At 40.7% G+C, this 16,334-nt stretch overlaps 2 protein-coding genes across 3 annotated transcripts; both read left to right on the forward strand.

Annotated features, from left to right (window-relative positions):
- The first annotated feature begins 61 nt into the window (after positions 1-61).
- Positions 62-1,705, forward strand: LOC130710160 (60S acidic ribosomal protein P3-2-like). The gene is made up of 2 exons (XM_057559320.1): positions 62-331; positions 1,329-1,705. Exons 1-2 carry the CDS (start codon positions 134-136, stop codon positions 1,494-1,496), a joined length of 366 nt encoding a protein of 121 aa, XP_057415303.1. The 5' UTR covers positions 62-133; the 3' UTR covers positions 1,497-1,705.
- Positions 1,706-9,594: 7,889 nt separating this feature from the next.
- LOC130710370 (eukaryotic translation initiation factor 4B2) lies at positions 9,595-15,527 on the forward strand. 2 transcript variants are annotated; one of them, XM_057559601.1, is made up of 3 exons: positions 9,595-10,966; positions 14,564-14,995; positions 15,173-15,527. In XM_057559601.1, the coding sequence occupies exons 1-3, from the start codon at positions 9,834-9,836 to the stop codon at positions 15,195-15,197; spliced, it is 1,590 nt and encodes a 529-aa protein (XP_057415584.1). In that variant the 5' UTR covers positions 9,595-9,833; the 3' UTR covers positions 15,198-15,527. The 2 variants fall into 2 exon arrangements, with proteins under 2 accessions (XP_057415584.1, XP_057415583.1); XM_057559600.1 differs by having other exon boundaries at positions 9,596-10,966; positions 15,170-15,527.
- Positions 15,528-16,334: the final 807 nt, after the last annotated feature.

A 16,334-nucleotide genomic window follows, 5' to 3' on the forward strand; every position in this document is an offset into this window, starting at 1 on the left:
ATGGACTTTTCAGTTTACACGCCACTAGGGTTCCAAATTCCCACGCATAAATAAACGATTCGTTCACTCGTTCTTTGCAAAGCTTCAATTTTCGATTAGGGTTTCAGTTGCGGCACAGAGAAGAAGAGAAGCCATGGGTGTGTTCACATTCGTTCTCCGCAACTCCGGCGGCGACTGGTTCGCCAAGCAACACTCCGGCGACATCGAGGCCTCCGCTGACTCCACCTTCGCTCTCCAACGGAAGCTCATTCAAGCCGCTCTCGCCGTCGATTCCTCCGGTGGCGTTCAGTCCTCCTACTCTCCCGTTTCTCCTACCTCTGCTGTCTTCCAGGTACACCTCTCTACATTGCACGGTAGTCGTCTCTTGATCGGTGATGAAAACATTGACTTCATTTGACTTGCGTTGATCTCTGCATTTTCCCCTTTTCATGTTTCTTGTGTATGGTGTTTCATATTTTGAATTTTGACTTTATTTGTATTTGTATTTTGTTTATCGTTCATTGTTCTGTTTAGATTCTATTGAATTTTAGGATTTGTGTAGCGTGTGATTTGTTTACTTGGTGTTTTCATTATGCAAATTTTTGTTGACCAATGTGCTGAATCTGAGAAATTTGCCTGTTTGGTTTGTATCATGCGTGAGATTCTACTGCTTTTGGTTTTCCTTAAGATGATTTTGAGACTATGCGTTGACTTGAAGACACTTATGGATTGGAAGTGTTAGCACTTTGTAATGCTTGGCCATGTTTGAACAACTTTTGGAGAGTGGAATTAAAGGGAATAAGATCAAAAGAGTTGAGTGGAATGACATTGTATGAAATATAAATGCTTGTTTTGTTGTATTCCCTCCTAATTGGTGTATTGGATGTGGATCAATGTATTCCCTCCAAATTGGTGTAGTGGATGTGGATCAATTTAAAGAAGACCGGAAGTAAGGGATTTCTCAATGTGTAATGTTGCTCCAATACCCAACCAAAGAGACACTTCGGTACCGATTGAAAAAACTGTTGTTGCTCAACAGGGCCATTTTACAACTAATAATTCCTGGATTTATTGGTGATGTGCTTTTTTTCTTGTTTGATGTATTTTGTCATGTTTCTTTTCGTTTCATTACATCTTGGTTTAAACAATCCAAATGATGATGATTCTATTTCTTTAAACTCCATAGCCTATTCTTCAGCATGTAATGTTTGCCAACATGCTTAGCAAATACTTTGTGTTCTCATTGGTGAATGGTCTTTTTTGCCTTGGTTCTGATAGCTCAATTCTTGGATTCGACCCGTTAATCAATCACTGATCAGGTTATTGCCTTTGATAATTTCTTTGTTTAGGTGATTGTTGGTGGTGCTGCGGTTGTTGCTAGAGTTGGTGGTGCTGCTGCTGCAGGAGGTGCTGCCCCGGCTGAGGCTGCCCCAGCTGCAGAGAAGAAGAAAGAGGAAAAGGTCGAGGAATCTGATGAAGAAGATTACGGCGGCTTGTCACTCTTTGACGACGAGTAGAATTTTATGGTTTTTTCTTCATTTTTGATGGAAAATGACTTTAGTCTTCAATCCCATGTGTTTGTGTTTTGGTTTGCTCCAGTTAATGGTACACACTATTTCAGATAGAGTTTGCGTTGCGACCATTGTGGCTGTACTATGTTTTACTAATGTGTCTTTTCTTCTTTTGAATGTCGTTTTATATCAATGCGAAATATAATTTTATGATATACCTTCAATGGCAGTATTTGAGTAGTGAAGAATTATATCTTTTCTATCTCTGAATGATAAACGGATGATGATTTCAATTAGTTTTGTGTAGTTTGTTGCGAATTAAGAGAAACTGCATTAGTTGAAGTGGAGAATGACATTAGGCTATGTGAAGGAGCATGTGAATGTGTTGATGATCCAGGCGTTAGCATCATAGGGGCAGGCAGTGCTTTTCGGTTATTCGCTTTTTGAATAAGGATGTGCCATACTTTGTTTAATTGAAGAGATGTGTCCAAGAGTTAGCACATTCCAAAAGCTAAAACTTTCATAAGAAAAGGCACCAAACACATTGCCTTTTCTATAAATGCTACAAACCCATGCAATGCACCAACATGTTTTGGTGCATATTCGGTTCTATTTGACCACGATATGAAAAGGATGTGTGTAGAAAGTGATATTCAATAAGCTTCCATGAACATGAGACACGTTGTTAATTATGTTGCCTTTTATGTAGAACCTATAAATTACTGCCATGCTTAAACATGCATTGATGCGTTTTATTTGACCAAGCTAACAAGTTCATGAGCATTTGGTAAAAACTAAAGATTCTTGAAAAAAATTTGAACAGATTGTGCCAGATGAGTTGCGCGTTGTACTAAAGTTGCTCATTCCCAAGCGGTCGGATGACCATGTTGTGAAACTTATGTGGTTGAGATGTGTTGAGGTGAAAAAAGTAATTTAAACACTAATTTTTTTTAAGGGTAGTTAGTATACACTGCTTGACCCTCTAGCAGCTGGAGAGGATCCAAATCGCATTTACATTGTATGGTTGAAAAGATATGTGCAGCAAAAACATTGAAGGTGCCACATTCGAGAAATTGATGCAGACGGCCTGAACACATAATCTTTTTTTTTCTGGATATGTTAAGTTGAAGATTATTGAAAAAATGAACAAATTAGACGAGGGTATGGCATGTTATACTAAAGTTGCTACATAGCCCTTGATTGGCCACAAACATAATGACACCACTTAAACTTTCATAATGTGAAAGAAGGCTAGTCATTTTGTAATCATTTCACACACCAACTTTGAACGGTAAAAAAAAACCCTAATACAGTAATCTGAATTCCATATATTATGTTTTTTTGAAATTCATATATTATGTTATAATAATAATATTGTTATGGTGAGTTCAAAAAAATAATAATATTGTTATGGTGTTAAAACTTAAAAATCCTAATTTTTCCGTGAGTCACATGCCACCGCAATTGTCTCCTCCATGTTTTTTTCTCTCTCGTCCTTTCATGCCAAACCAATGCTTAGTTAAATTAAAACTCACTTAGGGGAGGGCACACAAACAACTTACGCTAGGTTTGATTTTTAGCTCTTATAAATGGAAAAAAAAAATTAGTTCAGACACCTACCACTTAATGCATCGACCATTGCATGAATTAGTCTTATAGTTATGTGTGGTAAAGATACCTTATAGTCTTATAGAGATAGTAGTACTTGGTTAAGATATAAAAAAAAATCAAAAAACAAAAAAAAAACTTGCGTTTTAACTAAGGACACATCCACGCACATTCAATGGCTATAATTTGATGAGTCGCGAATAAAAAATGTGTGAGGACGAAATAAATTGTTCATTTCCTTTATATGCAAACAAAACAAAAGTCATATCATGAGATGCAATAGCTTTGAGCTTAGTCCTCCCAACCAATCGCATTTTGACCCCATATATTCAGAAACAAATGATCACAAGTTAACTGGGTAATATCAAAGTGGAAAATCTAGTTTATTATCATTTGTTAATGAGTAACCAACAATAATGGGGTAGAGTTTACGACTTTTGTTAATGAGTAACCAATCGTTCTCTCTAACCTATATAACATTCCTTATTGTACTTTCTTACTCAATTTGGAAATTATTAATGATCAAATTTTTTTCAGTTCAACATTTTTATGGTTGCTGAAAGCTATTGCCCGCGTGCTAATTAAACAAAGGGAACAAAGGTTAGAAAGTTCTCCTTTTCTTTTTCCTATTGAAGGAAATAACTAAAAATATGGTGGTGAAGAAAAATTCAAGAGTTGCATTTGACTTTGTTACTTAAAATATGCAAGGAAAATCCTTGTGCTTTGCGAGGGGAATAGAGAAATTACAAATAAAGCAGGCTATCGTAATTACAATAATATATATATACACACCTCATTTTTTAAACACTCTATTTTCACCTCTTTTTATTTCTATCTCTCTCCTCTTATCATCTATCACATTTTATACTTTCTTTCTCTTACTTTTTATTTTTTTCCTATCTCTCATTATTCCACCTCTCTCCACCTCAAAAAGAGGTGTGAATGGAACATTATTCTCGTAATTATTTAGAAAATATCTCAGTGTCTATATTGACAGAATTCATGTTAAACTTGAAATTGAAATTAGCAAAATCCTACATTTAGTTGCAAGAATAGAAAACATCTTAGTTGAAGTAAAATTATGTTTCATTTTCATGTTGCTTTTGATTCCCATTTATAGTTCAGATAAAGTCATTTTTGATAGTGATGAAATTGTGTTTTAAGGAAAGTAATGATGAAGTTACTATTCCTTTAAAGATTTTCGAAAGAGACTCACATTTATACCCATATTATTTTTCTTTCTTTGTTCATATTACAATGTTAATGTTAACTAGTATAAAATTAATGTTCTTAATAAAAGTTGTAAAAGTACATGCTAAGGAACTGCAATTGCAAAAAACACATAGCTTAAGATATTTTGTTTATTTACACATATCTCTACTCATTCGAAAAACTATACTTTAATATTAAGAATACTTATCGGTTATCATTGTTATTTCCAAAGCCAACTAGAAATAATTGATTTTCTCAAAAGCTACTCGAAATAGCTTAAATAAATAATTAGGCTTATGATTATTCTTAAATTTTACTACTTTTTATCAAAAAAATTTGAAAAAAATATAAAATTGGTCAAATTGCTACTATTTTGGCAGATGATAATACTTTGGCTTCTTTTTCTCCTCATTCCTTTTCCGTGGGAGCAACTTCACCCATCCTTACACCATTGAAACGTAGACGTGGCAACGCCGGCATCGTCATTGCGTCTCCCACACCAGCTCCCAAGGACGGTGGCGCGCCGGTAGCGGGTGGAACACCACATAGTGTGGTTCGAAAGCTCTTTCAGCCCAATAACATGGACGTGGAGGCAGCCCAGTGTGAGACCAAGGAGTTGCAGAACTCGGCGGTAACCGACATGAACACTAAGGAACACCCACCAGATGCTCCAGTGATGATCGGGGGTCAGTGATGACGCTGCCCTCTTCTTGTGCACCCCTACAGTGTTTCCATGATTGAGTTTAATGATTTCTCAGTTCTGGCGTGGAACATTCGGGGCGCAGCGAATGTGTCGGCGAAGCGACATGTTCGGGAGTTGTTACGGGTTAACCACCCGACTCTTGTTTTCTTATACGAGACGAGGTCCCTTTTAGTGCTGTTGTGAGTTTCTGGAAAGCGGAGGGATATGTCCCGGTTCATGTGGAAGAAGCCATTGGCCGCTCCGGGGGCATATGGTGTTTGAAACAGGAATCCGTGCCCTTCTCTTTTTTCTGTGGTTGAGACTACTGCTCATGCAGTCACGATTAGAATTGATGCTCTCTCCTCCAGTTGGTTTTGTACCGGTATCTATGCGAGCCCTTCTCCAGCAGTTCGAGCGTTGGGCTGGGACTATCTGAAAGGTCTTAGACACCGTCTCTCAGGGCCTTGGATGTTGGCAGGTGATTTTAATGAGACACTCCTTCCTTCCGACCAGAATCGGGGTGTTTTTGCTGCCACTAGAGCTGATAAGCTGGCTGCTGTGATTGATGATTGTGATTTACTAGACATCCACCCCTCTGGTTACCGGTTTACCTGGGCCAGGAAGCGAGAGGGGGAGCCTCTTTTGTTGAAAAAAGCTGGATTGGTGCTTTGTGGATATCCAGTGGCGGAACATGTTTCAGGAAGGGGGGGCTACGGTGTTACCTCGCCGTTACTCGGATCATCACCCGTTGCTGATTCGGTGTGCCTTCTTGCTTCGGGGAAGAGGCCCACGACCCTTTCGCTTTGAGGCGATGTGGGTGTCCCATCCAGCTTATGAGTCTGTGGTCGCGTCGGCTTGGGGAAACTCTAATCCCATTCATGAAAACCTTGATCAGGTGCGACAACGGTCTTTGGATTTCAATAAGCAAACATTTGGGAATATTTTTCAGCGGAAGAGGGAGCTTGAGAACCGTCTGAGAGGAGTGCAGCGGGAGCTTGAGCGTGTCGACTCAGCTTCTTTGTTGCGGTCCATGGTGCAAATTCAGCAAGAGTTGGAAACCACTTTGAAGCAAGAGGAGCTATTTTGGTACCAGAAATCTAGGGAGCAGGTGATAAAGTATGGTGACCGCAATACTCGCTTCTTTCATACTCAGACAGTTGTCCGCCGGAAGAGAAGCAAGGTGTATGCGCTTACTTTGCCTTGTGGGGAGTGGTGTGAGGATGAGGAGGTCCTAAAGAGGGAAGCTCGATCCTTCTTTCAGTCTCTCTTTTGCTCCTCTGAGAGCACTCGGGTGAGTGCCATCACTTCCTCCGCAGCTGCTGGCCTTCCTGATGTTGCACAACAGGCTCTTTGCGCCGAAGTTACTAAGGATGAGGTGTGGACAGCGCTTTCTCACATGGGCTCCTTGAAAGCTCCTGGGCCAGACGGTTTTCAGGCGATTTTTTTTAAGCAGTATTGGCATATTGTGGGGGATGATGTGTGGCATATTGTCAGGGATGCTTTTTTGCATGGTTCCTTTGACCCTGTGATAGCCCAGATTCTGATTGTCTTGATTCCGAAGATTGATGTGCCTACGTCATTCAGGGAGTTTAGACCAATCAGCCTCTGTAATGTGCTCTATAAGCTTATTACTAAGGTCATGGTCAATAGGATGCGGCCTTATCTTCATGAGATTATTGGCCCCCTGCAGAATAGTTTTATTCCGGGTAGGGGGACGGTTGATAATGCTATTGTTTTGCAGGAGATCGTCCATCATATGAACCGAAGGAGGAACCGCAACATCGTCTTCAAATTGGATCTCGAGAAGGCTTATGACAGGGTTAGCTGGGATTTCTTGAGAGACACCCTTCAGTTCTTTGGTTTTCCTGCTACGTCGGTGGATCTTATTATGTTCTGTGTCTCATCATCCTCTCTGACTTTATTGTGGAATGGGATGAAGTTAGATCCCTTTGCTCCGTCCAGAGGGTTGAGGCAAGGCGACCCACTCTCTCCCTACCTTTTTGTGTTATGTATGGAGCGTTTGGCTATTGTGATTCAGGATGCCGTTGATCAGGGGCGGTGGCTTCCGGTCTCTATTTTCGGTAATGGTCCCTCTATATCCCATATGTTTTTTGCTGATGATGTTCTCCTGTTTGCCAAGGCAAAGGTTTCCCAAATGCAGCTGATCCACAACATTCTCAGTGACTTTTGCTTGGCTTCTGGTCTACGGGTTAATGTTGCAAAGTCTAGAGCGTTTGCGGGAGTTGGGGTGGAGCGTGCTAGGAAGGCAAGGATTCTTAGCGTGACTTTTATCCCTTTTACTTCACACTTTGAGAAGTATTTGGGATTCCCTATCCTGAGGGGGCGACAGAAAGCAGCGGATTTTGACTTTGTGGTGGACAGGGTGGCCCGGAAGTTAGCTTCGTGGAAGGGTAAACTTTTGAACAAAGCCGGAAAAGTTACTCTTGTCAAGTCTGTTCTGAATAGCATCCCTGTGTACCCTATGCAACTCCTTTGGTTCCCTCAATCTGTTTGTGATCGACTAGATGGGATGGCCCGTGAGTTCATTTGGGCTCGTGGTGACCGGCGAGGTATGCATATGGTATCCTGGCGCAAGATGTCAATGCATAAGAGGAACGGGGGGTTAGGAATTCGACAAGCTCGTCTATCTAATGTGGCGATGCTAGGGAAATTGGTTTGGGATCTTATCAATTCTTCCGATAAGCTTTGGGTTTGCCTCTTGCTTGATGTTTACTCCCCTCAGACTAGTTTTCTACATGCTCCTGACAACCGTGGGTCTTCTCTTTGGAATGCTCTGTTGCGCACTCGGGAGCAGCTTCGAGAGGGCTTTAGTTGGCGGATCGGTGCGGGTAACCTCTCCTTCTGGTATGATGATTGGAGCGGTTCGGGGCCGCTTTGTTCCATGGTTCCCTATGTTCACATTTCTGACACAAGTTTGCGTGTTAGAGATGTGTTTCGCGATGGTGCTTGTGATACTCGCTGCCTTGCTACTCCGCTCTCGGTTCCTGTTTCCCAGTTATTATGTTCTCAATTTGTTTATACTCACTCTGATCATGAGGATTTGATGGTCTCGTCGGAGTCCATTGATGGCACTTTCACTGTCTCGAGTTGTTATACCTGGCTGTTATCACGCCGGTTTGGTCCCTTACATCCTGTTCCGTGGAATTGGATTTGGAAAGCGGACGTTCCGGAGAAGGTGAGAGTGTTTTCGTGGCAGGCGCTTCACAACTCTCTCCCTACCGCAGAGACTCTTCGCCACCGTGGGGTGAATATTTCGGTCCTTTGTCGCCTCTGCAATGCTGAACCGGAGTCGCAACTCCATTGCTTGCGAGATTGTGGTGCAGCTCGTCATGTGTGGAGTAACCTGGCCATGTCGATAGCTTCTGAGTTTTATTCAGCGGGTTCGATGGCTGAGTGGGTGGCCTCGGTTCCGCGAGCCTCCGCTGCCTCCTTACTGCTCCATGCGTGGTTCATTTGGTGCAGGCGCTGTAAGTTTGTGTTCGACGCCATCCTTGAGCCTTGGCAGCTTGTTCTCCATCATGCTGCTGCGATTGACCGTGTTTTGTGCGGGAGCTTGGTTGCGGTGCACCCTCTTCGTGAGCCTCGCTGGGTCAAGTGGTGTGCGCCGCCGGATGGGTGGGTGGCTTTGAATACTGATGGATCCTCTCTTGGTAACCCGGGGCGGGCCGGAGCCGGGGGCGTGGTGCGCGACGCTACTGGTACTTGGCTATTTGGTTTTTCAGCTTTCGTTGGTGTCTCTGAAATTCTCAAGGCTGAGCTTTTAGCTATTCTCTTTGGGTTGCGTGTGTGTTGGGAGCGTGGTGTGCGGCAGGTGGTTGTGTTCTCGGACTCTCAGCTGGCCATCACCCTTCTCCAGCGCGGTTGTGGGCGGTATCACGCTTATGCAGCAGTGTTTGACATGCTCCGCGAGCTTCTTGGTAGAGATTGGAATGTTCGGTTTAATCATATTCTCCGGGAAGGGAATTCTGTGGCTGATTTGCTGGCGAAGCAAGGAGCTACTAGTGATGACCGCCTAAGCGTCTTGGAGAATCCCCCGTTGGCTGCCATCCCTTTGTTGGCAGAAGACTACCGTGGCACTTATTTTTTGAGGCGCTAGTCTGTTTTTGCGTTTTTTTTTAAGCATCTATGTACCAAAAAAAATAAGTCCCTATTTAATCAAATAAGAAGAAACAAACAAACTCGGAGTCACATTTTAAAGATTTTATAACTGAAATCCATAACATTTCTCTAAAAAATCACTATTTTTTATTTGAAAATGAATGACATCATTTTTACTTACATTTACTACACACAACTTTAATAAAATCAATAGTGAACAATTAATCTATCAAAAAAATAAAATCAATAGTGTCTAACTAACGCTAATCCAAACATACACTAATTTCATCAAAACAACACACATACTATATACATATTTTGTGTGTGTAGATTTATATTTACAGGTCGAGTTACTAAAAAAAGTAGTCAAAAGAAAAGCTAAAGTAGTAATGGAAAACGAAGGTGGGTAACACGATGAGGCATTAATTAAGGCCCTGAAATGGTAACTGTTCCGCACGTGACTAATCCATCATCCTCACACGCTCACACATTCACCAATCCTCGTCGATCTACTTCTTGTTCTTCTTCAATTCCCCTCTTCTCTTGTTTCATTCATCTTCCTTCACATTCTTCGTGTTTCCCATTTCCCTCACATTCTTCGTTTTCTTCTCTGCATGTTCTCGGAGCTCCGGCTCCATTAACGGAGCTCCGGCTCACCTTTACAAATCTCAATTCAAACCAAACAAACAAACTCCATTTTCTTCTCTGAGATCTATCTCCAAATGTCCAAACCGTGGGGTAACATCGGAGCATGGGCGGCGGATTCCGAACGCGCCGAGGAGGAGGAGCGTGAAGCCACGGCGGCCGCCGAGTCGCAAAGCTTCCCCAGTCTGAAAGAGGCTGTGACTGTCAAACCCAAGAAGGGCAAGAAGATGACGCTCTCGGAGTTTAACATGGGCGGTTTCAATTCCTCTGGCGTTGAGAAACTCACGCCGGCTGAGATGCTCCGTCTTCCTACCGGTCCTAAGGAGCGTTCCGCCGAGGAAATGCAGTCCAGCCGCTACGGCGGCGGTGGATTCTCGTCGTTTGATCGTGGGAGTCGCAGGCCGGAGCGTGATGGTGATGGTTCTTGGGGTGCTGGGAGGAGATCTTACGGCGGATTCGACGATGAGCGTAGGGGTCCTCCTAGTTCTAGGGTTTCGGAACTCGATCAGCCGTCGAGGGCTGATGAGGTGGATAATTGGGCGTCGATGAAGAAATCTCTCCCGTCTCTTGATTCCGGCCGGGGGAATCGATATGGTGGCGGGGGTGGTGGTGGTGGCGGTGGGTTTGGTGCAGGTGGTGGTGGTGGTGGTTTCGGTGCTGGTGGTGGAGGTGGTGGGTTTGGGGGAGGGTCCAGGGCTGATGGGGTGGATAATTGGATGTCTGGGAAGAAGCCTCTTCCGTCTACTGCTCCTCCTCCTGCCAGATCTTCTGGTTATTCTGGTTTTCGCGATTCTGGTGGCGACCCCGATCGGTGGCCGAGGCGTGAAATGGAGCCTGACCGTGAGAGGCCAAGGTTGGTGCTGGATCCGCGGAAGGGTGATGGTTCTGTGAATGAAACTCCTCCCGCAATGACGAATAAGCCGAGTCCGTTTGGTGCTGCTAGGCCTAGGGAGGAGGTGTTGGCGCAGAAGGGATTGGATTGGAAGAAGCTGGATTCTGAAATTGAGGCGAAGAAGGCTACAAGTAGGCCCACGAGTTCTCACTCCACCACCAGCAGGCCTTCCAGTTCTGAGGGTCCAGATGCTGTGCTGAAACCAAGGCCGAAGGTGAACCCCTTTGGGGAAGCCAAACCAAGGGAGGTTTTGCTCGCCGAGCGAGGTGCTGATTGGCGTAAGATTGATCTTGAATTGGAGCGTCGCGGGGTTGACAGGTTCCTCCTTCTGCATTTCCACTCTTTACCTGATCTATCATTCTGTCTTATGCTTTTATCGTTTCTTCTTTGGTCTGTTATTTAATTTAGAACCATATAAGTTCCTTCAATTGTGAATTTATTGCAGTGTGTGTTGAATTAATTTGATTTATGGCAATATTGATAGAGTAGCATGATCATATTGGGGTAAGATCTTGATGGGAAAAGAGATGAGCGTGAATTTCTTTATTGGTGATGGTTTCGTTTGTAGTTTTATGTGAACTGGCTACATTAAGGAGGTTCTCAATGCTCAGTACTGACTTAGTTAGCATATAGGTTATACATTGAGGTGGAAACATACTAAAAGTAGTTTTTCCATACTACCTCATGCCTTTAGGTGGTTGGATCTGCAGTCAATAGTATATAATAGTTGATTTTATTAATTCTACATTCAAAGCAGTTTTTTCAATTGGGATTCAAATGCTCATTATGTTGATAAATCACACATCAGTGATTATTTAATCAAAATGTTGAATGTTTCATTTGAGCATGAGTGTTTGGAGTATGGAGAGAATACAAGTGGCTTCATTCTGTGAAAATTAATCATAGATCAAAGGCCAATAGAGGTAGAAAGAGGTAAAACCAAGGAGTAGATGTTGAAGTTAAATTTGAGGTAATAACATGTATAATTAGGGAGGTTGATGCATGTATATCGGGCTGGGCTCAAGATGAACGAAATTGGTCAAATTAGGGTTCATTTGGTTGAACATAGGGAGAATTAATCAAACACATATTTCTTTCTGTTGAAAACTGAAAATGTTTGAGCAAGAGGATTAGAGCTAGGGGTAATGATAAATGACAGAGGGGTGGGTAAATATTTTAATTTCTATTTGGTTACATTTTTCGTTTTTAAATGAAGTATTTTAAATAGTATTATTAACTTGTTTTAGGTAACTTTATGCCATTCATGATGGGATTGAAGTCTTGTTTGTGGGTTCATACATTATATGGGTTTGGGTTGGTGTGAGAGTTTTAAAAGATGACTTGCTTTCTTGTGAATATTTATTTTACAAGCATAAACAACAATTAAATGTTTCATTCATACGATTTGGGATTGTTTATATTTTGCTTTTTGAGTATTTTATTTGTTATAATTTAATGGTTGATTTGAGTAGATTATTTTCTTTTTTTCAGTTAAAGTCTTATTAGGATTGTACATGACTTTTCAATGTCTTAAAAGAATATTGCCTAGTTAATATTCAAGTGTTATTATACTCATAAAAAGGCTTGCTATCTGTAAAAGAATGTTCAGCTTATATTTTCAATTGTGGAAAATATCTTGTATACATACAGTGCCCATGGTGGATGCACCACAATAATCATGTGTGGAACCCCATTTGAAATTCATTGTGGGGCCAACACATGCTGTGAGTGTTCCAATCATGGTCATAATGATCTTCATTGCAGGTATAACTCTCACCTTTGATATTATTGAAAGGTTTTCACTTTGCTTTTGGTTAATTTCAGGGTTTACTCCTAGTGAATCTGTTAGGTAAACTTAATGTGCTGGTTTCGGTTACTTAGGTTAGGTGATTAGTGATTGTTATTCAGAATTGTAGCAGTACTTGGCAGAGTCCTTAAGGAGGTTAGGAGAGGAGATTAGAGGGTATTCTGTTTTGTTGGGGATATGTTTTGGTGGGAGGGATCACAAGCTTACAAAAATACTGAGAGGAACAACTTGTATTCATCTTTCCTCTTCCTCACCTGGCTTCATATTATTGAGGGAGATCTCATCTATAAAATCATATATTTCCTTTAATTCTCCCTCTTACGTCTAAATCATTATCTATCAAAATCCTCTGTCATTTGCTAGAATGATTCTTAGTCTTGTCTTATTAGTTTTGCGTTTTTGTTGTGTCAGGGATTCCCCAATGATGCGTATAGTTGATAAGGAAGATCTGTTGATACTTTTTAGACAGAACTGACATGAAAAACAAATATTTTGTGGTTTTAAAACCATAACTTTTTAACACGCCATCCATAAGTTTGAGGGTGAAGATTGAAGTATTTTTGCAGAGTACGAAGTAGTGTATGGATAGCAATACAAATGACTGTTTCTGACAGATATGTCAGTTAGCGTTTGTTATAATTCTGTTAGGTAGTTGTAAGTTGTAACTGACTGTGGGTTCTTTCTGTCAACCCAAGTGTAACTCTATAGTATATAAATAGCCCTCCAGTTAAATTGTATATCACTGTTTTTAGAGTTTTGTTTCAACCTTGTTTAAGTTTTCAAGTGGCCAGAGGTGCACAATGTTAGGAGGTGGAGTCTGGCGGGGAGTTTATGATATAGGGCAGCAGTTGGCCAGAGCTGTAGCTAGCGTTCTTGTCATTTTTTAAGATTTTGTTTTATTCATATTTTCTGCTTCAGATTCAATTCCATTCATCTTCTCTTTTCTGCATATGGGTGATATGTCTTGGCCTTCTTTCTCGCCGTCTTTTCCTTTATTAGTGGTGAAGTTTTCCTTGTTTCATCTATCATCATCAAATATGCCTTGATCTGTCATCCTGTTTGGTTGCTTTTAAGTCTGGTTGGCTTGGTTGCAGTTTCAACTTTCTCCCCTTTTAGTGGTAGTATGCTTTCGTATGACTTATTTAGCTTTGTACAACTATTGAAATGTTATGTGTGACCTTTGGTGTACTTCTATTGACACAAACAAACCCAATATATAGGGATCAGCATGGAGGTTGAGAGGACACCAAAGGGTTAAAGTCAAAGTCTTTCAGTAGCTATTTACATAAGACATGTTTATTGACTCATTGTATTGGTATTCATGCGAAGTTCTAGTGGCCTAAATTCTTTGATTGAGATTGGCTGGGTTATGCCTCACGTTTGTAGATTTACTATTTGAAACTAGCTTAAACTCAAGCTTGAGGAGAAGTGTTACTTAGAAAAATATTAGGGTCATTAAGATTTGATGTAGGTTGCTTTGGGCTTTTTTTAATAAACAGTACTTGACGTAATTTTTAGCATAAGTAGGAGTACTTGATTAAGGTATTGTGTCACAGCTATCAATCAAGTTCAGTATGTCGTGTAACGGTCTTTGTCTTAATTTTCCCTTACCTAAAGACCTATAGTTCTTACTGGCGGATTGCTAATAGTTTTAGTGAATGTTCCACATCATTTAGTCCCAATATTTTGGCTTTAATCAAGCTTTGCCGTTAACAATGTAACCTTCTACTTATTTATTTTTTTCACTTTATTTGGTTATGCACAAATTTGCAGCATGATTTGGTATAATAAGGTTGTCACTGCTATCGATCAAGTTCAGTATCTATCGGTCTTTCTGTTAATTTTTCCTTACCTTAAGACCTATAATTCTGGCTGGTGGATTGCTAATAGTTTTAATGAATGTTCTATATCATTTACTCCCAATATTTTGGCTTTAATCAATGTTTGCTGTTAACCATGTAACCTTGTACTTGTTTATTTTGTTCACGTTATTTGGTTATGCACAAGTTTGCTACATGATTTGGTCTGATTAGGCTATGCTTTATATGTGAGTTGTTGATCTTTCAAATATACACATTACCTCGTTGACTTCTGAACGTACATTTCAGGCCTGAGACGGAGGAGGAAAAATTATTAAAAGAAGAAATTGATAATTTGAAGAAGGAACTCGAGAAAGAGCCTAAAATGAATTCAAATCAGGAATCTGCTGATGAGGCTGGTGCAAATCAAACTGGTGCGCATGCACTGTTACTACAAAAAGAAAGGGAGCTGGAACTTCTTATCCATGATTTAGATGACAAAGTTCGTTTTGGGCAGAAAGCTGTTGATAGGCCAGGTTCATCAGCAGGAAGGACTCCTGTTTTATCTGATAGGCCGCCATCTCGCTCTGGCTCATTTGAGGATTCCAGAAGTGTGGATTTTTCAGACCGCCCTCGATCCCGCGGCACAGGAGATGCTTGGATGCGTCCTAGTGACGACCGAAGACAGTTTCAAGGTAGCAGGGAACGAGGGTTTTTTTCAGGCAGCAGAGACATGGATAGGTAAGAATACACAGTTGCATTGTTGTCTCACATTTTCTTCTTGTTTCTAGTTCTGGTCTTGCCACTTTCGGTATAAGTTTGCCTTATTGCATATTCTTGCTGTGATGTGTTACTCAAACATTATCTGTTGGGTGTGGTTTGGACACAGAATTGACAGACTTTGCTGTGTTTCAGCAGGTCAAGGTCAAGAGAAAGATGGTGACGAGCGGTTTTGTGTGGATTAAGAGTTATCTTCAACTTTTGATGACCAGAACCTGATAGTATTTTGTTACTTTGTCTTTTTTAATCGTTTTGTTCATTCTACTCCAGGAATTGGAGCAACAGTCATTGAGTACTGGCATATTACTTTTGCCTTAATCTGTTATTGCTTCTCGAAACACTGTAAATTTGTTTTCCCCTTTCGGCTAATTTTTTGGGTGTCTGGATGAAGGCAGTAAAAGCCTGTAACTTTATTAGGACATAATTTTTATTGAAGATTATGGAACTTTGCTAGTTAATGTGATTGTTCTAATACGATATTATTTTCCCCTCATTCTGAATCTGCACAATATCGGCCTTAACATCAATAGTTTTTTTATCTCCTGTTTTTTAGCATCAAATTACAAATGTTTTTTAAAGTTAACCGCAATCTCCATGATGCTTAAAAACGGCAACACGTCTTGTGTTGTCTTTACATTTGGGTTAACTGGTTTGGGCACGTTGTTCATTGGTTGGTTGGTTTCTAATATGCACGTTCATACAGGCATGAAAAGATAGGGGAAGTGGTTGGTACATGTATCTATTTTTCATCATGCTAAAAAGAGGGTGGTCAACAATTGAATATCCATATTGTTTACACCGCAGGATTATCTGTAAAAGATTTTGTGGTTCGGTTCATCGTGTTTAAGAGCTACATTTTGATTGCTCAATGGTCAATTTTATTTATGAAAATACTTTTTATTTCCCCTTGTATTTGTAAAAACCATTACAATTTTGTTCCTATTGTTAGGTAGATATTATGTTGGCAAGTTAGGATAACTAAAAGCTGAATTTGTATTGTTGAATAGTTAACCGAGCGGACTTAATGTGACACATTCATGAAACAGTTTCAAAGTAAAGTGTATCTATCATCTCCAAAGTCAAAAAAATTTACTAAGAATCAGGGTTTCGAGTATGACTTTGATCATGCTTATAAATACATGTTTAATAATTCGTTTGCATAAACATTACTCGTTTTGTTAACCCATAGTTTTTCTATGACTTTGAACTTCTCTCTCTACTCGCATAGTGTTGAAGAGCCTTTGTAAGTACCTCTCGTCGTGTCAATATCACACCATATTGGAAGATACATCCAACAATG

The sequence above is a fragment of the Lotus japonicus genome, chromosome 4, assembly GCF_012489685.1.
Source record: "Lotus japonicus ecotype B-129 chromosome 4, LjGifu_v1.2".
In the NCBI taxonomy this organism is placed as follows: domain Eukaryota; kingdom Viridiplantae; phylum Streptophyta; class Magnoliopsida; order Fabales; family Fabaceae; genus Lotus; species Lotus japonicus.